This window comes from Saccopteryx bilineata, chromosome 8, assembly GCF_036850765.1.
Source record: "Saccopteryx bilineata isolate mSacBil1 chromosome 8, mSacBil1_pri_phased_curated, whole genome shotgun sequence".
In the NCBI taxonomy this organism is placed as follows: domain Eukaryota; kingdom Metazoa; phylum Chordata; class Mammalia; order Chiroptera; family Emballonuridae; genus Saccopteryx; species Saccopteryx bilineata.
In genome coordinates this window covers 55,092,789-55,113,732 of record NC_089497.1, presented here as the reverse complement: position 1 = coordinate 55,113,732, position 20,944 = coordinate 55,092,789, and the positions used below count along the sequence as shown (strand labels likewise).

The following is a 20,944-nucleotide window of genomic DNA, read 5'->3' as shown; positions in this document are numbered from 1 at the left end:
TATAATAATAAGGCTTACAGACTTAATATATTCCCTAAAGTCAAACTTTAAAATAAGAAGTTGGATTTGCATTTATAATTATCTGACTCCAAATCCCTTATTTCCTACTACCAAAAATGCTGCCTCTCTAGGAGAAATCAAATTTAAAAAGTAGGGGTTAACTTTGCTAATACTCTAAAAATGCAAATTATAATTATTGTGATACTGTTTAACATTTAATTTGTAGTTATTTATAAATGTTGTAATATCTAGTGTAAAATATTTAGTGATAATGGCAGTAAAAGTTTACATGTGGCTTCTTTGGGAACCATTTGGTGGTATCTAGAGTCTTACTTAAATCTGCTAGACCAGGCAGTGGTACAGGGGCTAGAGCCTTGGCCTGGGATGCTGAGAACCCAGGTTTGAAACCCCGAAGTCACCAGCTTGACCATGGGCTCCTCCGGCTTGAGCACTAGCTCACCAGCTTGAGTGTGGGGCCACCAACTTGACAGTGGGATCATAGATATGAGCCCATATCTATGAGAAGCATCAACTCATAGTTGTGGTACTTGAGTTGTTTATTGATTGCTTTCTCATATGTGCTGTGACTGGGGTGCTCCAGCCAAGCCAGGGATCCTTTGCTTAAGCTAGAGACCTTGGGCCTCAAGCTAGTGACCTTGGGCCAGCAACCTTTTGGCTCAAGCCAGCAACCCCGCACTCAAGCCAGATGATCCCATGCTCAAGCCTGTGACTTCGGGGTTTTGAACCTGGATCCTCAGCATCCCAGGTCAAGGTTCTATCCATTGTGCCGCCGCCTGATGAGGCTACTTTACTTTATTTATTTATTTTTTTACTTAGAGTAGGGGAGGCAGAAAGACTTCTGCATGCCCACTGACTGGGATCCAACTGGCAGGCCCACTATGGGGTGATGGTCTGCCCATTTGGGGCATTGCTCTGTTATTCAGCAACTGAGTGCTTCTTAGCGTCTTAGGTGGAGGCCATGGAACCATCCTCAGCGCCTGGGTCCAACTCACTCCGAGTCATGGCTGCAGTGTGAAAGAGAGAGAGAGAATCGAGAAGAGGAGGGGTGGAGAAGCATATGGGCACTTCTTCTGTGTGTCCTGAGTGGGAATCGAACCCAGGACATCCACATACTGGGCCGATGCTCTACCTCTGAGCTAACTGGCCAGAGCTACTTTTTCTTATAAAGATCCAGTTTACATTTGTTTTTGTTACTGACAGAAAGAAATTCACATGCCAGGTATATTTGAGGAGTCTGTAAGCTATATAGCACAAATAATTACTTTTAGAAGCCTGTATTCTGTGAAAACGTACACTATACAGCATCTAGAGTAACTGGGTAAATATAGACCATGTGATTATTAAGTCTTCTAAATAAAATATTTAATCCCAAAATCTCACACAGTCTTCTCTAAATTCACATCTCCTGTTCGAAGCCTTGAATTTTAAACTAATGTACATTTGTTATTTTAAAAAGTCCTTACCTCCATTATTGAAAATGTTTCTGTATAGTCCCTTAGAAATTTTTTCATTAACAAGGTATGTATATCCAATAAAGAACCAGAACCTAAAGAAAAAAATACTGAGGCTAGAGAAAGAACGATCTCTAACACCTGGAAGACCTCTCGACTTTATGATCCACAGCTCCAGAAGACAACTTAAAATTTCTTACTTAAAAAAATTCATTATAAATAAATGAATAATTAAATTTCTAGGAAAATGAGATTTTTAAATTAAGATTTAGGAAAATCAACTATAATGCATTTTCTTCAAATAATTTATGAATGACAGATGAGAAATCAGTTGAAGTTATACAGTGTGTCCGTAAAATCATGGTGCACTTTTGACTGGTCACAGGAAAGCAACGAAAGACTATAGAAATGTGAAATCTGCACCAAATAAAAGGAAAACCCTCCCAGTTTCTGTAGGATGATGTGGCAGCATGTGCGCATGTGCAGATGATGACGTAACACCATGTATACAGTGGAGCAGCCCACGGCCATGCCGGTCGAGATGTGGACGGTACAGAGGAAAGTTCAGTGTGTTCTGTGGCTTGCTAAATTCGAATCTGTGACCAAAGTGCAATGTGAATATCGGCGCGTTTTTAACGAAGCGCCACCACATAAAAATAGCATTACTCGGTGGGATAAGCAGTTAGTTGAAGGAAACCAGCAGTTTGGTGGAGAAACCCCGTTCTGGTAGGCCATCAGTCAGTGACGAGTCTATAGAGGCTATACGGGATAGCTACCTTAAGGAGCCCTAAAAAATTGAACTGCACTGAATAGATATGAAACTGGGAGTTTTCCTTTTATTTGGTTCAGATTTCACATTTCTATCGTCTTTTGTCGCTTTCCTGTGATAGGTCAAAAGTGCACCATGACTTTACGGACACATATACAAACGTATATATAAATGATATATATAACGTAGTGAATATTAGCATATACCCTTTTGTTTTTAAAGCATAAAATTCAATCAGCATATCTGATGCTTTTGATATATTTATGACATAGCCAAAAAAACCTCTAACTAACTTGGAAATTGCTACAGTTTTGGGCTTTTCAGTAGGTTTGTAGCAAGTACCAGGTTGTCAGAGGCGAATATCAACAAGAACTTGAGTTTTTGCATCCAGAGATCCTGCTCTTCCTTGGTATCTGTAGACAGACAGTGCATGGTGACACAGAGTGTGTCCCTGCATTGGCTGGCAAGAGTTGGTCATCTTCTCTTTGTGCTCAGAGAGTAAATAATTCAAAAGTGTTACATCTTGCACACAGTTCTCTGTTGGCTAGTCCTGTCTGACAACTGGTACAATTGGCCAGATTTATCCCTCCTATGGGATTCGTGTGTTTCTCAACATCTGAATAAATGTAGTAAAAGATAGTTTCCAGAGAGAACATACCACCTTTGATGCCAGGCACCAAAACCACTAACACCTTCAAATATGGTTAGATAGCCTCTTTCTTCAACACTTAAATTCACTTAACATTTTATTTTTAAATAAATATGACCTTTCTAAGGAGATCAAAAAGGTACCTTCTCCAGAGAACTTTAGTGTTTCCTACTGGCGATAATGAGTGTGGAAATATACAACAAGGATAAAGTTACTGGTATGCACAGCATTGAGACCACCTGGACTGACCATAACTGAAGAATGAAGGGTGCTTTTTGTGGTTATAGATGTGAGAAGTTGCTTTGAAGTTAAATGCTTGACTTATATGTGTTTTTCTTATCTGATTCTGAAGGATCTTTCTTTTGCACCAAACTGTAAACTTCAATATTCACTATTTCAAAGTCATTGGATACAGCTTCCAGAGTATATGTAGTAGAAAATGTCAGGCCCTGGCCGGTTGGCTCAGCGGTAGAGCGTCGGCCTAGCATGCGGAGGACCCGGGTTCGATTCCCGGCCAGGGCACACAGGAGAAGCGCCCATTTGCTTCTCCACCCCTCCGCCGCGCTTTCCTCTCTGTCTCTCTCTTCCCCTCCCGCAGCCAAGGCTCCATTGGAGCAGAGATGGCCCGGGCGCTGGGGATGGCTCTGTGGCCTCTGCCTCAGGCGCTAGAGTGGCTCTGGTCGCAATATGGCGACGCCCAGGATGGGCAGAGCATCGCCCCCTGGTGGGCAGAGCGTCGCCCCTGGTGGGCGTGCCGGGTGGATCCCGGTCAGGCGCATGCGGGAGTCTGTCTGACTGTCTCTCCCCGTTTCCAGCTTCAGAAAAATGAAAAAATGAAAAAGAAAAAAAAAAAAAAAAAAGAAAATGTCAGAGCATCACTATTAAGAGAATTTGAAGTACTTGGTATGACTACCATATTTTTAACTCCTGCTTTCAGTATAATTAATAAATGATAATTTGCTGTATCTGATTTCTTAACTGCACTGCAGACAAAAATCTGCTTTTAAAGACAAGTGGATTCACTTTGGAATATGGGACCTGCCTTTATTCTTCCTCTCAGCCCCTTTATCCTTTAATTTACTCAGCTCATCAGTCAGAAGTGTTCTCAGTTGTGACCTGAAGGAGTCTTTCTGCTTCAGCTCCTTCTAGGGACCCTTTTCCTGGCCTGATAGATCACTGTCTGCTGCAGATTGATTTCATTATTTTCTCCATTTTCTGTTTGATATTAACTTGACAAGGAAAGCCATTCTTTTCTTCAGCATTCTTTTTCCTCCAATTTTGAAGTAATATCTTCCTTCTGAACAATCACCTGCTTTATTGAAGGAAGGTCTGTTTTGATTCTTTGAGAGCTATATGTAACCATGCTGTAAAAAAAGATCACAGTCTTCAGAACCATTGCTATCATCAGACTCAGCCTGAGAGACAAAGGTTCTTTGGAATTTTCCTGGTTTTGGACTCTCGTCACTTAAGCTACCGTCTTTCACTTCCAATCTAGGCGTGGAAACAACTCTCTGGACTTACTGCACCAACTGTCTGTGCTAACAGAGCAAGCAGAGACGTTGAGGAGATACTCAGTACATCTTCTTGCTCTTTGTTGGTCTTTGCTTCTGCTTGATCCATCTCTTCTTGTCTCTTTCACCTTCGTCTAGGAGAACACTTCTGAAGATGTCATTAATTGCTTTTGAACGATGTATATCATTTTTGTCATCCATTGTCATCTCAATTTCATGTACCACTTCTGTCTGCTGCTCAACCTTTGGATCTGATGTTACTTTTAAAGACTTTCCCTCTTCTAAAAACAGTGTTAGGGCCCTGGCCGGTTGGCTCAGTGGTAGAGTGTCGGTCTGGCATGCAGGAGTCCCGGGTTCGATTCCCGGCCAGGGCACACAGGAGAGGTGCCCATCTGCTTCTCCACCCCTCCCCCTCTCCTTCCTCTCTGTCTCTCTCTTCCCCTCCTGCAGCCAAGGCTCCACTGGAGCAAGGTTTGCCCGGGTGCTGAGGATGGCTCTGTGGCCTCTGCTTCAGGCGCTAGAATGGCTCTGATTGCGGCAGAGCGATGCCCCAAGATGGGCAAAGCATCGCCCCCTGGTGGGCATGCCGGGTGGATCCCGGTGGGGCACATGCGGGAGTCTGTCTGACTGCCTTCCCGTTTCCAACTACGGAAAAATACAAAAAAAAAAAAAAAAGTTTAAAAACAGTGTTATTTTCAAAGGGCTAGACTTCATTTCACATTCAGAGAAACCTATAGGTTCTGTACTGGGAGATTTTGCTGGTATCTGATTTTCTGTCACCTTTTCCTTTTCTGTTATTGGAAGCGGAGCGGTATTTGAAACAACTTCATGTTTTTTGAGGGGAGTGTTCTGACAGTGAATTTTCTGTTTGGTTTCTAGTTGTTTGTTTCTTGAGTTTTTGCCTTTTTCTGTACTCAATAAATTGCCCTGTCAGACTGGCCACAAAAGCGTGCTAGTTCTTTTTTATGTTTCTGCTTGAGCCATTGTGCTCCATGGGTTGTAGATTGCTTTACTAATCTTTCCTGGATGACTTTTGTGTTTGGAGTGATAATGAGGGTTCTGTGAAGTGCACTACAAGCTGGACTTTTCTTTGGTACAGTCTTGACAATGCTCTCCAAAGCATTCCTGGAAAAACTGGACTCCTGTTCATTCTGGCGATGTAAATTTGTGTTTAGATTGAGACTGAAGACAAATTTCTCTATTTAATTCTTCCTTGGGCCAAACAACTGACTTCCCAATTGGTTTCAATACCTCTGTTTTCCTCCTGACCAGGTGGTGGCTCAGTGGATAGAGCGTCACCTGGATGCAGAGGACCTAGGTTCGAAATTCCGAGGTCATTGGCTTGAGCGTAGGCTCATCTGGCTTGAGCGCGGGGTTGCTGGCTTGAGCGTGGAATCATAGACAATGACCTAAGGTCGCTGGCTTGAGCAAGGGCTCACTCTCTGCTATTGCCCCCTGGTCAAGGCGCATATGAGAAAGCAATCATTGAACAATTAAGATGCTGTAACGAAGAATTGATGCTTCTCATCTCTTTCCTTTCCTACCTATCTATTGCTATCTGTCCCTGTCTCTGTTACACACTCTCTCTCTGTGTCACATAAATACCCTTCTGTTTTTAGAGGACTAACAAGAGTTTTTTGAGGTTGCTCACAATTTTGTATTTCACAGTTTTTAGCATTGGTGATAGGTATAGAAGATTTCACAAAGGAGGAAGAAGCTTTTGCAGAGCTGGAAACGGACGCCTTAATCAAAGACGCACCCTCAGCTCTCTAGGTCTGGACTTTATTCAGAGGCATTGCCATCCCTTTGGGAACAGCATCTAGCTTCCTGCTTAATGCTCCTGCTGCTGATCCTAGCGGTGCCCCACTTGCAGAGGAAACTTTGGATGAAAACTCTTGCCTCTTTTCATTACACTATGTGGATCAAAATAGTGTCCAGACTTCTAATTACTGTGGTAGAAGCTCCTTTTGTACCAGTGCCAGTAGTGATATACTTTAAAGAAGAAACCTTTCACTAATTGGGACTGATGGGCTTTTTCGTTAAACAGTTATTTTGGATATGTATTTTATACTTAGGTTGCTTCTAGTTTTTGTTCTTATGTGGTAAACACGCTCTCTCTCCTCTTCCACGGTTCGTATCTTCAGTGGATGATAAAATGCTCAACTTTGAGGAGGAGGTTTCATCTCTGAAAGTTGAAGGATCTAGAAAGTTCCTGGTCTAGAATGGCATTTCTGTTTTGTGTGTTTGGAGTGCCAGTCCTGTAGATGTCACTGTAAACCATCTCTCTTTCTTGGACATTTATGACTCATATATGGTGTTAAAGATCTAAAATGTCCTGCAAATAGAAACCTGGTGACTTTATTTCACTGTTTCCCAAACTTACTTGATGATGGAAACACTTTTAAAAAAATAACCTTTGATACACTACAGGGCTTTCAAGAAATAATTGGGAAATAATTTCCCATGAAAATAAATTTAGTGGACTAGAGACAACCCTAGAAAGTTTCTTTTTTTTCTTTTTTTAATGAGTTTTTTTATTTTTTATATTTTATTCATTTTAGAGAGCTGAGGATGGGGGGAGAAGGAGAGAGAGAGAGAGAAAGAGAGAAAAGCAGGGGAGGAGCAGGAACTATCAACTCCAGTATGTGCCTTAACCAGGCAAGCTGGGAGTTTTGAACCAGCAATCTCAGTTTTCTAGGTTGACGCTTTATCCACTGCGCCACGATAGGTTAGGCATCCTGAAAAAGTTTCAAAGAGAATAATGACTATGAGCTTTGTCCTGAAAGGTGAGTCTAGTGCAGGGGTTGGCAAACTTTTTCAAAAGGACAGATGGTAAATATTTTTAGCTTTCTGGGCCATATGACCCTGTTGAATCTATTCATCTCTGCTATGAAAGCAGCCGTGGACTGTGCTAATGTGAATGTGCATGACTGTGTTCCAAAAGGACTTGACAGAAAACAAGCTGAAAACCTCTCATGTGGCCTGACCAGGCGGTGGCGCAGTGGATAGAGTGTCGGACTGGGACACGGAGGACCCAGGTTTGAGACCCCAAGGTCTCCAGCTTGAGCGTGAGCTCATCTGGTTCGAGCAAGGGGTCACTCGCTCTGCTGTAGCTCCCCCCCCCATCAAGGCACATAAGAGAAAGCAATCAATGAACAACTAAGGTGCCACAACGAAGAATTGATGCTTCTCATCTCTTTCCCTTTCTGTCTGTCCCTATCTGTCTCTCTCTCTGACTCTCTCTGCCTCTGTCACAAAAACAAAAAACAAAACAAAACAAAAAACCTGTCGTGTGCTGTTCCTGGTCCAGTGGGTGTGTGTTACTTCACAGCAGGCCAAGACGAGATGAAAAACATTTTATGATCCTCTTAGACCAGCTCCAAGTATTTATAATCGTGGTTTGTTCACTTGAAGCTGAATTATTTAAAGGGTTGAGATTTGTTGTATGGGTAGTGCCTAATTTCTCAAATTACTCCTGTTTAAGTAAGGAATTAGGGAGGTAATTTATCCTTAGGGTTTACATTTAGAAACTGTATCCTATGAATTTTTTTTAGGGTTTTATGTGGAATTAACTTCTGGTCTTCCAGTTCTTGTCCATAACACTGGGGAGAGCAAAGCAAATTATCCGATGTGGTGTTTTGTTTTATTTTTTTTATAAATTATGTATAAATGCCTAGGCCAGGCATGGCCACCAGTTTTTGCCCCCGGACTAGATTAGAAAGAAAACTTTTTTCATGAGCTGGACGAAATATTCAAATTAAAAAATGTAAATATAGCCTGACCAGGCAGTGGTGCAGTGGATGGAGCGTCGGACTGGATGCAGAGGACCCAGGTTCGAGACTCCGAGGTCGCCAGCTTGAGCGCGGGCTCATCTGGTTTGAGCAAAGCTCACCAGCTTGGAGGTTGCTGGCTCAAGCAAAGGGTTACTCGGTCTGCTGTAGCCCCAAGGTCAAGGCACATATGAGAAAGCAATCAATGAACAACTAAGGTGTCGCCACGAGAAACTGATGATTGATGCTTCTCATCTCTCTCCGTTCCTGACTGTCTGTCCCTATCTCTCTCTCTCTCTGACTCTCTCTCTCTTTCTCTGTAAAAAAAATAAAAAGTTAAATACAAAAACCATTTGTTTAAGTAACGAAATTTTCTTATGTAATTTGTTTATGAATAAATGTAAATAATTTAGGACAACAAATTAACAAAAAAACTAATGTGACGTGTTGAGGCGCTTTACATCGCCTATTATTTTTTTAATATCTGGCTCTATACTTGTAGCTATTATTAACACAGCCTCCAAATGTAAATCATTCAATCTTGATCTTGTACTTTTATTTAGATACATAAAAGAAAAAGTTTGTTCACAAATATAAGTTGAGCTGAAGATTACTGAAGATATCGTAGTTTATGTATAATGATTTCAAAGCACCGCTTATTTCATTTCCATAGTGCATTGTGCGGAGAATATTAAAAATTTAATTGCGGGCCACATAAACTCATTACGCAGGCCATATGTGGCCCACGGGCCATATGTTGGCCATGCCAGGCCTAGGCAATACATAGTTCAACCCAGTGATCTAAATTAAAATTTTGTTGTTATTAGAAATATAATGTTTTTGTTGATTAGGAGTTGTTTTGACAGAGTAGCAAAAAAGTATGTTGCTTGTGTTGAGTATTTATGTATAAAACTATCAATAGAATTGGAAACATCTATATTCTTTTCTATGTATTCCACTTTGAGGACTTTATCATAAGGAAACAATCTGAAATTTGGGAAGAACCTACTCTCAGATACTTACTACAAGATTATTTATAAGTTTGAAAAAATTAGGAATAACTAAATATCCAACAAGGAATGTTTACATAGTCTATACTGACTAGGTGGAATTTTATGCAACTGTTTAAAGTGATATCTTTAACCTGCTGGATAAAAATATTATGGGGAAAAATAATGCAGTCATATATATGTATTCTCTTTCATATTTTTTTCTGTATATGTCTTTAAGTCTCCTATGTCAGGACTGTAAGACTTAGGGATATTTAAGGCTTTTCTTTTCCATATTTTTCAAGTTTATTGTACTAAGCATTTTTTTAAATGTATATAGCTTTGACCATATAATAACAATTTCTTCTTAATATTTGTTCCAGAGAGTAGCAGATCGGCTCTATGGTGTCTATAAAGTACATGGGAATTACGGACGCGTTTTCAGGTAAGCATTACATAAATTTTTAAAATAAATAACAATGAGCTCTAATTAGCTTTTTTTATCTGAGAACAATCATTCTTAAAAATTTATGGGTCTGAAAAGTAGAAGATTATTTTTAAAATGATGTCCTGTAGCAGTTTTTTTTGTAGTAGTAGCAGTTGTTTTAAATAAAAAATAACGAGGAAGTCCTATACATTGAGCAGAGTAGTGAAACTACTGTGAAACAATGTTCTACCTTTTACCTCTTTTTTTTTCTTCTTTTTAAAGATTTTGTTTATTAATTTTAGAGAAAGGGGGGAGGGGAGGAGTGGGAAGCATTCCCTCATAGTAGTTGCTTTCATAGTATGTGCCTTGACCCGTCGAGCCTGGGGTTTCAAACCAGCAAGCACAGCATTCCAGGTTGACACTGATTCACTATACCACCACAGGTCAGGCACCTTTTTCTTTCTTAGAAGAATGCCCAAGAAGATTGTATTGCCAATCACTGTCTTCCAGAATTATGATTTTCTCTCTGTCTCACTTTATAATTTCTGAAGACTTTTGTGAGATGGATTTTTAGGATATTTCCTTGCATATCTTGGTTATTAGGTCTAATAACTACATTGGCAAAAGACATATTAACAGGAGAAAAAAACAAATACAATTTCATACTTAACGGGAGCCCCAAAGCTATGAGATTCAAGGGCAAGTTGGGCATTTGAGGCTTATATGCCATCCTGAGCTAAGGAATGGAATAGTTACCTGGAACTTCAAAGGGACAGGTGGAAGTAACTCACCGGACATTGTCAAGAGCAGATTTAATTGATATAATTTATTTCAAGGGATTTCAGGAAAATACAAAGCAAATTTCTTGCAGAAAGTCATGTGCACATTTTTAGGGAAACCCAAAACTCAGGTACCCAAGAGCTTAAAGACACAGGATGTATTTTCAGATTTTTTTTAATTTTTATTTTTTGCATTTTTCTGAAGCTGGAAACAGGGAGAGACAGTCAGACAGACTCCCGCATGCGCCTGACCGGGATCCACCCGGCACGCCCACCATGGGGCGATGCTCTGCCCACCAGGGGGCGATGCTCTGCCCATCCTGGGCGTCGCCATGTTGCGACCAGAGCCACTCTAGCGCCTGAGGCAGAGGCCAAGGAGCCATCCCCCGCGCCCGGGCCATCTTTGCTCCAGTGGAGCCTTGGCTGCGGGAGGGGAAGAGAGAGACAGAGAGGAAGGTGCGGCGGAGGGGTGGAGAAGCAAATGGGCGCTTCTCCTGTGTGCCCTGGCCGGGAATCGAACCCGGGTCCTCCGCATGCTAGGCCGACGCTCTACTGCTGAGCCAACCGGCCAGGCACAGGATGTATTTTGTTTAATGATTTTATATTTCAGTCATATGTATAGTGGGTGGAGGTAAAGAGCTCCTTTGAATAAGAAAACCAAAAAAAGGAAGTGTTAGAGGTTGGGATTAGCAGATAGAACACTATCAGCAGTTGATTCTCTTCTCAGCTCTGTCTCTAATCAGCTGCCTGACTTTTAGTAAATTATGTTAGATCTCTGAGCTTGATTTTAAGTATCCGTTCTTAAAAATCTCCACTGATGCCAGCTTTTCTGAAAGAAAGGTTTTATGCTAGTCATAAAAGGAGCAGGTCCTGGGCATGCCCTGTAAGCCCCCGGCAGCAGGGCTGGCTGGAGAAGACAGGCCCTATACTGTGGCTGACAGCATTTTACACAGAAAGTCTGGAGAAGGAGATGTAATTTGTTTTGAAAGAATATACACTGGCTGTAGATAAAAGAGGTGGGAAAAGGTGGAGTGGGGCTAGTTCTGGGACAGGTGCATTGTCTGTAAGGAAGAAGTGTTTGCTCCTTCGTATTGGTGGTGGGCAACAGTCTGGAAAGTTCATGCATAGGCAGATGTGGTGGCGCCCCCTGTAGTAAGCTACTCTGGAAGTTAATTCAAAGTTTCCACATACATGCAGGAATGTAAGAAGTTTTTTGTTGGTTTTGACTGGCAGCTCTTAACTGATTAACTTTCTTGACTCCACATTCCACTTTTCCTGCCTGTTGTAATTTAATATAGGACACCTCATATTTTTTTCTTGTCATTATTCAAATGTGAGATTAAATGAGGAGAGTGATTTCCAATCCCTTCCTTAGGATGGACATTTGTTAAATGAAATCTCATACAGAAATATATATAAACAGATAAAACCTATTACCACAGACGTGCGTGGGGCTGGAGACGTTCCCTCTTGTGCCTCTATCCTGATGAGCACCAGATTGGGTGACTAAGGTTAACTTTAAATCTTTATTTTATTTATTTATTTATTTTTTATTCATTTCAGAGAGGAGGGGGAGAGACAGAGAGAGAGAAGGGGGGGGAGGAGCTGGAAGCATCAACTCCCATATGTGCCCAGGGTTTCGAACCAGCGAGAAATCTTTATTTTTGTTGTAATAAAATTTATTTGGTGACATTGGTTAACAACATTTTATAAGTTTCAAGTCTACCATTCTATACATAATACATTATCTGTATATTGCAATGTAGTATTTTTAATTCCTTACCAAAGTCTTGTCACTTGGGTGTTCCTGGAGTCTTTTCCTTTCTTTCTTTAATGGAATGTTGAATATTAGAGCAGGAGGGATCTTGGCGGTTTTATAGCTCAGATGTTCCTAAACTAAGAGGTTAAGATGGACTTGAGGTTGTTTGAAGTCTCTGAAATTATATGCAAAAGTTTGTGATTTTTTTCCCCCTTAAAGAAAAGGTCTGTAGTCTTCATCAGATGCTACAAAGACCCATGACCCTCTTTGATCTGGTTCATCCTTGACAATTACCCACCCATTAAGTAATTTGTAATAGTAATTATGCCTCTTATAAAATTGATGCTAAATCCTTCTCTTTAGTAGTTGTTTGTATGTTAATGGTTCCCTTATTTCCCTATGGGTTAACATTTCCAATTTCCAATCCTAGACATATCCACAGACCCCAGATTAGAACCTGTGTTTAGCAAGTGCTTCTTAAACATTTTTTAAAAGATTTTCTTTATTTGGTTTAGAAAGAGGAGAGAGACAAGGGGGTGGGGGGTGGGGGAAGGAGTTGCTTCACATAAGTGCTTCAGCCGGCAAGCCCAGGGTTTCCAACTGGCAACATCAGCACTCCAGGTTGTCGCCGCTGCGCCACCACAGGTTAATCAGTGCTTCTTAAATTTAATGGGCATACAATTCACCTGGAGAACTGTTAAATATTCTGATTCAGTAGATCTGAAATGGGTCCTGCGATCTAACAAGTTTCTAGTGATCACAGTTTGAGTAGCATTGGGTAGACTATATGTACCTTGAAGGAAGAGATCTTGTGCCTAGTGGTGGTGATAATAGAGCTCAGTACATGTTCCCTTCTTACATGTATTATTTATTGGTTCATTCTTTCATTTGCCCTACAGACGATAAATGCCAAGTATTTATTAGGTTTCAGACAACATAACAGGAAAATAGGTGATTGAGTATAGGTCCTACTGTTCTTGAACTAGTTTTTAGTTTGGTTCTTTTTAAAAGAATTTAGTTATGTTGACTTTGAGTTGGTAGCATATAAGAAGGTGCTCAGATTAGATGGATGAAGTACCTGTGGAATATAAACAGTGATCTGGACTGCCCCTCAGTTCTGTTAGCATGAGCTACAGCTGCATTAACTGATTGCTACATTACACATTTGGCTAGTTATACCTGTCATCTGCTAAAATCCTTAGATTTTCTTTTTTCACATAAAGAACTGGGTTTTGGATATGTTGAATTTGAAGTGACAAAGTTATGTGAAAGCAAAATTGTAGGCATTAGAAATATGGTTTTAAAGCTTAGGTAATGCAGCTAGAGATGTTAAAAAATCATTTTGTAAAGAGCAAAGCATTGAAAATAAGTTTAACTGTTCTGTTACTTTTTGAGAGTAAACATGAGGAAAGAAAATTATCGGAGATAGCCCTGCCTATTTTATTGAATCATAACTGTAGTGTTACATAAATGATTTACATGTTTGCTTTGCTTCCTTAAAAACCACAGGACTTTTTTCCTTCTAGTGCTATAAGCAGATAAACTGTTATTTCAAGAACAATGTGGCCTGACCAGGTGGTGGCACAGTGGATAGAGCATCGGACTGGGATGCGGAGAACCCAGGTTTGAGACCTCGAGGTCGCCAGCTTGAGCGTGGGCTCATCTGTCTTGAGCAAAGCTCATCTTCTTGGACCCAAGGTCGCTGGCTTGAGCAAGGGGTTACTCGGTTTGCTGTAGCCTCCCAGTCAAGGCACATATGAGAAAGCAATCAATGAACAATTAAGGTGTCGCAACGAAAAACTAATGATTGATGTTTCTCATCATCTCTCTCTGTTCCTGTATGTCTGTCCCTCTCTCTGACTCTCTCTCTGTCTCTGTAAAAAAAAAAACAAAAAACTATTGGTTAACAGAATAATATAGTGTTTTAAGTTTTTTCCTTTTGTGATATGGCACAATTGAAGATATTTATCAGACAGACTTTACATAGCAGAAAAATTGAAAACAGCCTGAATGGCCAGGAAAATATTTGTAAAAAAATTATGCATGGCCATTTTAAACAATGTTTAAGACTATTTTAATAATATGGGAAAATACTGTTAAGGAGAAAAAACGTGATACAGAATTGTTTATGTTGCATTTTCTCAGACACATTAAGATGAGTAAATAAAGACTAGAAGTAAATATATCAACTTAGGTCATCTCTTGGTATTTTGGATTATAGATTATTTTGTTTTGAGGAGGCAGCAAAAGTTATACTCAGAAACTTTGTTTTGGCAGCAATTTATTTAGCACAGCTTAGTTGAGTGAATTGTAATAGTTTTATAAGCCAGAGTAGCATACAGGATAACAGCTAATAAAGAATATATCTTAGTAAGTCAAATAAAGAAGCAACATACTTTAAACAAATAGCAGATTAATCACACTGTTGTTCTGGGCAAGGGACAATGAAGAAATAAAGTTTTAAGTTTAGTACAAGGTGTACCTTCTTATGCAAGGTGGAGTCGTGACCATCCGAGAGATGATTTCCAGCTGCGAGTGCGAAAGTGAAATTCCCCAGTTGTGAGAGCATGTCACTCAGAAACAAAGAAGGTGGTGTTGGCAGGCTTCCTTCTTGGGGCCATTGAACCTCTACCCTTAGCAGGAGTTACTGCCCCAAGGGACTTCAGAGAGCTTTTTTGGTTAGCAGAGAGTGGCCTCACCCAAACTGAAACTCTAATACTTCTCACAGACTCAGTATTTGTAGTCTAAATGTCCCTTGCCATAGTTGCTTCTTTGCACAGCCATTTTTTTTTTGTTTTTTTCCCCGAAGTGAGAAGCAGGGGGGTGGGGGAGGCAGACAGACAGACTCCCGCATAGGCCCGACCAGGATCCATCTGGCATGCCCACCACAGGGTGATGCTCCATTTCAACTGGAGCCATTCTAGCGCCTGAGGTGGAGGCTGTGGAGCCATCCTCAGCGCCTGGGCCAACTTTGCTCCAATGGAGCCTTGGCTGCGGGAGGGGAAGAGAGAGAGAGGAAGGAAAGGGGGAGGGGTGGAGAAGCAGATGGGCGCTTCTCCTGTGTGCCCTGGCCGGGAATCGAACCTGGGACTTCCACAAACCATTTTTTTTCTTCTTTATTTTACTAGAGAGAGAGAGAGAGGGACAGACAGGGATACACAGGAAGGAAGAGAGATGAGAAGCATCAGTTCTTCGTTGCAGCACCTGAGTTGTTCATTGATTGCTTCTCATATGTGCCTTGTCAGGGGCGGGGGTGGGGTGGGGCTCTAACCGAGCCAGTGACCCCTTGCTTAAGCCAGCAACCTTGGGCTTCAAGCCAGTGACCATGGGGTCATGTCTGTGATGCCATGCTCAAGCCGGCAACCCTGCGCACAAGCTGGTGAGCCCATGCTCAAGCTGGATGGACCTGCACTCAAGGCAGCAACTTCGGGGTTTTGAATTTGGGTCCTCAGCATCCCAGGCCAACGCTCTATTCATTGCACCACTGCCTGGTCAGGCACTTTTTTTCTTTTCTTTTAATTTATTTGGTGTTTTTTTTTTAAACAGAGGAAGGGGGAGAGTGAGAGACAGAAACATTGATCTGTTTCTCTGTGTGACCTGACTGGGGATCAAACTGGCAACCTTTGTGCTTCAGGACGAGGCTCTAACCAACTGAGCTATCGAGCCAGGGCTTTTTTTTTTTCTTTTTATTTCTTTCGCATACTGTAAAATTCTCTTTAGTGCTCACAGCCCACTAGAAAGGAGGCTGGGCAATGGTTCCAGGCTGCAGTTTCCTCTGGCATGGGGGCACTGTGAGAGACCCACAAAGGAAGGCCCGCCAAAAAGCTATTACCGTGTTCTTCACGCATTCTTTTTTTTTTTTTTAAGCTTAGTTTTTTTTTAAATTTATTCATTTTAGAGAGGAGAGGGAGATACAGAGAGAGAGAAGGCAGGGAGGAGCTGGAAGCATCAACTCCCATATGTGCCTTGACCAGGCAAGCCCAGGGTTTCGAACCGGCGACCTCAGCATTTCTAGGTCGACGCTTTATCCACTGCGCCACCACAGGTCAGGCCTCTTCACGCATTCTTACTGATAAGCTAGGCTGCTGAGGTGCTTATCAGAGTCATTAGAGATGATGACATTCTGAAATAACTTACTTCATTCTTACATCAAAACAACTTTTACTTCTAAAAACAACTATTTTTGTGTTTGTCATAAAGAAGTGAATTAAAAACAAGTCATAAATAATGAATTTGAAATCATTAAACCAGTATACTACATACATTGTTTCTCCCAATTTGCTATAATATACATGTATAATTTCTATAAAAGGGAATTTTTACCTGGAATATTTTAACAAAATAATTTGTGGTTTCTAGTAAACCTCATGCAACTTTAGTTTTAGTGCAAATGATTGAAACTTCACATTGCACCTAATATTTCTGTACAATCATCATTTTGTGTTGGCTGTTATATAGTGTCATATAATCAGCTGTGTTCATTAGAATCCTCTGTGGAGTATTTAAAAATATACAAGTCTCAGCTCTCCCAGAGATTTTGATTAAGTAGGTCAACAGCAGGGCCAGCCTCCACAATTGATTTAAATAGGCAGCATTGCTGACAAAGTTGTCTGTGTGCAGAAGCTATTTGTATGGTACTTGCTTTGCACTTGACAACAGTGGACTATCAACTTTTGAATTAACATTTTATAGCCTTCACCTGCATTTAGTTGTTAAACTTAAGGAGAAAGCAGCATATTTGAGTCACAGAAAATAAATCCAAATACAGATACTGTGCATTCCAAGTTAGGAAAAAACCTTGTAAAATATTCCATTTAAGCCCTGGCTGGATAGCCCCGTTGGGCTAGAACAGCCTCCTGAAGCAAGCACAGAGGTTGCCAGTTTGATCCCCGGTCAGGGCACAGACAGGAGCAGATTGATGTTCCTGTCTCTGTCTGTCTCTCCCTTCCTCTCTCTAAAATCAATAAAATAAACATCCACAAAAATTTTCTTTTTAATTTCATTCAATAATATTCCATATCTAATTCATGATGTTTGGGGTTTTATCTTTTTCTCTATAGTGAATGGAGTGCCATAGAAAAAGAAATGGGTGATGGACTGCAGAGTGCGGGTCATCATATGGACGTGTAAGTAGGTAGAGCATGATGGGCAATCTTTTCAAAATTCGCCAAAAAACCGAGCATAACTCAAGTGGTGTGTCACTTCGAGAAAAAAACCGTAATTTTGCAATATTTATAGTTTAAATAACAAAAATGTATAATTGTAATATATAACTGTATTTAATAAACCAAAAATTAATTATTTAACTTACCTTCTTAGTGACTTCTTTGTTCATCTGTCAGTCGGTTTCTTTTGTTGGTCTTGATATTATTTAATTTGTGTGGGGTGCCGTGAACTAAGATAAGTGAGGGGGAGGGGGAATTCTTTAACCTATTAGTGACTTTTCTGTTGCTGAATTTCATTGGCTAAATCAATTGAAGGTTGGTATTTTGTACACTTCAAGCTCAAGCAAGCGCTACTAACTTCATCTGTCAATCTGTTTCTTTTGTTGATTTTGATATTTAACGCTGAGAATAAGGTCTCACAAAAGTACGTAGAGGGAAAAATTGTGGGTAAAGCCATTGCTATATTTTTCAGGGTGCTAAAAGTGTCTGATAATTGGTTCCAGGCACTCCAAATCTCCTGTTCGTAGTGGCACTCCTCTTGATTCTCCAAGCGGCACCTTTCCAAATTCTCAAGCTTTGACCTCAAGTCGACAAACACCTGAGCCCAGATGCTATCTTGAAATTCTGCAAGTTGCATCTTATGTAAATTAAGATGGCTGCCACTATTTCTAATGCTGGGAACCGGCACCCATAGCACAGGCCCTTGCCTCTCCCAGGCTCCCCCTCACTTATCTCAGTAATGATGGTCAATTAGAAATCCACAACACCCCAGAACAGTAGATTGGATGATGGTTGCTGTGGTTATGTGGTTGCTGGTAATGGCGATCACAGGGCCCCCAGAGATGCATCCCCCATGGCATTCTGCTGCTCCCTGCTCCGCCGGCCGGAAGTGAGGTCAAAGATCCCCTAACGGCCTAACTGGAAGTCCCAGAACTAGACACTCTGTGCCGGAATTCTGTTGTTTTGGACTACAGACCTCAGCACAGAGTGTCTACACTACAGCAAATGTTTTATCCTCGGCTACTGCACCTGGCTGTGCAGGAGCTGAGGATGAAACGTCTTTCTAGGCATGTGGCCCCATACTTCTCTGGTATGCAGCCGCATGTCATCGAAAATGGCTATGTGTGTCAGAGCTGACACGTGTGTCATAGGTTCACCATCATGGAGGTAGAGAATGTGAGGTAAAACCAGTGGTGAAGTTTTAGTGCTGGTGTTAGTGATTGTTCTTTTCTGTTTTTATCAAGTTTGCTGACAGTTACATTATACTTTGTGTATACAGATCTGTCTTAACTTTTTCTCAGGGGTACAGAGTTAATTTAATATTCAAAAACTGATCAGTCTAACCTACATATTAGCAGAATAAAGAAGAAAGTGTATGTTCATTTCGATACATGTAGAAAAAGCATTGCAACATTCGTTCACAGTAAAAATTATCCAACTAGTAATAAAAGGGATTACCTCAGTTTAAAACTTACAGCTGATATTGTGCTTAATAGTGAAACACACTTCCTCCTAAGATGAGGAACAAGACAAGACTGTCATCTGTTGTCCTAGAGGTCCTAGTTGTGCCACAAGGCAAGAAAATCAACCTTAGACTGCATCTTAGAAAGGAATAAATTAAACCATCTTTATTTGTAATTAACAGGATATGTACATAAAAAAATCAATAACAAACATTATAGAATTAGAAATTCAATTTAACAAATGCAGAATATATGATCAATATATAAAAACATTGTTATTTTTTAAAAGATTTTTATTCATTTTACAGAGAGGGGAGGAATGAGAAGTATCGATTCATAGTTGCTTCACTTGAGTGGTTCATTGGTTGCTTGTCATATGTGCCTTAAATGGGCAAGCCCAGGGTTTCAAACCAGAGACCTCAGCATTCTAGGTCCGTGCTCTATCCACTGTGTCACCACAGGCCAGGCCGAAACTTACTGTTTTTATATACTAACAATTGGAAAATAAAAATTGAAAAACAGTGCTATTTATAATACCATCAAACCAGAATTCTTAAAGATTTAGTGAGAGATGTGACAGATCTCTACACTGAAAACTTTATATATAAACTTTCTGAGAGAACTTAAAGAAGACATAAATAAATGGAGAGATAAGTCATGGTCATGGATCAGAAGACTCAGTAGTGTTAAAATGATTTACTATAGCCTGACCAGGTGGTGGCGCAGTGGATAGAGCGTCGGACTGGGATGTGGAAGGACCCAGGTTCGAGACCCCGAGGTCGCCGCTTGCGGGCTCATCTGGCTTGAGCAAAGAGCTCACCAGCTTGGACCCAAGGTCGCTGGCTCCAGCAGGGGGTTACTCAGTCTGCTGAAGGCCTGCGGTCAAGGCACATGTGAGAAAGCAATCAATGAACAACTAAGAAGTCGCAACGCGCAACGAGAAACTGATGATTGATGCTTCTCACCTCTCTCCGTTCCTGTCTGTCCCTGTCTATCTCTGCCTCTGTAAAAAAAATATATATATTAAAAAAAAAAATGACTTACTATATAAAGCTGTAGTTATCAAGATAGTGTACAGGATAGTGACATCAAGTACCTTCACATTATGCAACTATCACCACCATCCATCTTCCCCAATTAAAATGATACCAAATATAGTGATAACTATCTTGATAACTACAGCTTTATATAGTAATATTGAAGTAGACAGATAAGTGGAACAGAATAGAGTGCAGAAACATTCTATTTCAAGAGATGATTTTGGAGCCCTGGTCGGTTAGCTCAGTGGTAAAGTGTCGGCCCAGTATATGGAAGTCTCAGGTTTGATTCCCAGTCAGGGCACACTGAGAAAGTGCCCATCTGCTTCTCCACCCTTCCCCCTCCTCTCTCTCTCTCTCTCTCTCTCTCTCTCTCTCTCTCTCTCTCTCTTTCCCTCCTGCATCCAAGACTCCATTGGAGCAAAGTTGGCCCAGGCACTGAGGATGGCTCCATGGCCTCCACCTAGAATGGCTCTGGCTTCAAAGGAGCAATGCCCCAGATGGGCAGAGCATCGCCCCCTAGTGGGCATGCAGGAGTCTGTCTCCCCGCTTCTAACTTTGGAAAAATACAAAAAAAAATAAAGAGATGATTCTGGAAATTAACTGGATATCTACAGCAGGGGAGAAATGAACTTTGAGGCATATCTCATACCTTACATAAAAACTAACTCAATTTGGATCATATACATAACTGTAAAAGTTAAAATTACAGCTTTTAGTAGAAAACAGGAAAATATTGTTGTAACCTTCCAGTTGGCAAAGATTTCTTAAAGAGGATAAGAAAAGAAAAACATTAAAAAATTTTTTTAGGAAGAGAGACACACACACACAGACACACACACACGGGGTGGGGGTCAGACAGGAAGGGAGATGAAAAGCATCAACTCACAGTTGCGGCACCTTAGTTGTTCATTGATTGCTTTCTCTTATGTGCCTTGACTGGGGGGCTCCAGCTCAGCTAGTGACCCCTTGCTCAAGCCAGCGACCTTGCCTCAAGCTAGTAACCTTGGGTTTCAAGCCAGCAACCTTAGGGCTTATGCCAGTGACCATGGGGTCATGTCTATGATCCCATGCTCAAGCCAGCAACCATGCGCTCAAGCTGGTGAGCCTGCACACAAGCCAGATGAGCCTGTGCTCAAGCTGGCAACATTGGG

The 20,944-nt window shown here is 41.0% G+C and overlaps 1 protein-coding gene, 1 non-coding gene and 1 pseudogene across 2 annotated transcripts in view; 1 reads left to right on the top strand and 2 right to left on the bottom strand.

Annotated features, from left to right (window-relative positions):
* Nucleotides 1-20,944, top strand: part of SNX4 (sorting nexin 4) — a 102,733-nt gene that overhangs the window by 62,127 nt on the left and 19,662 nt on the right. The window contains exons 8-9 of the mRNA XM_066240656.1: nucleotides 9,544-9,605; nucleotides 17,186-17,251. Of these exons, the coding sequence (XP_066096753.1) occupies nucleotides 9,544-9,605; nucleotides 17,186-17,251 (128 nt within the window). The remainder of the gene's footprint in view (nucleotides 1-9,543; nucleotides 9,606-17,185; nucleotides 17,252-20,944) is intronic.
* Nucleotides 2,325-8,849, bottom strand: LOC136312165 (anillin-like; annotated as a pseudogene).
* Nucleotides 15,826-15,962, bottom strand: LOC136312395 (small nucleolar RNA SNORA42/SNORA80 family). The gene has a single exon (XR_010726984.1). It is a non-coding gene; the product is annotated as a small nucleolar RNA SNORA42/SNORA80 family (small nucleolar RNA).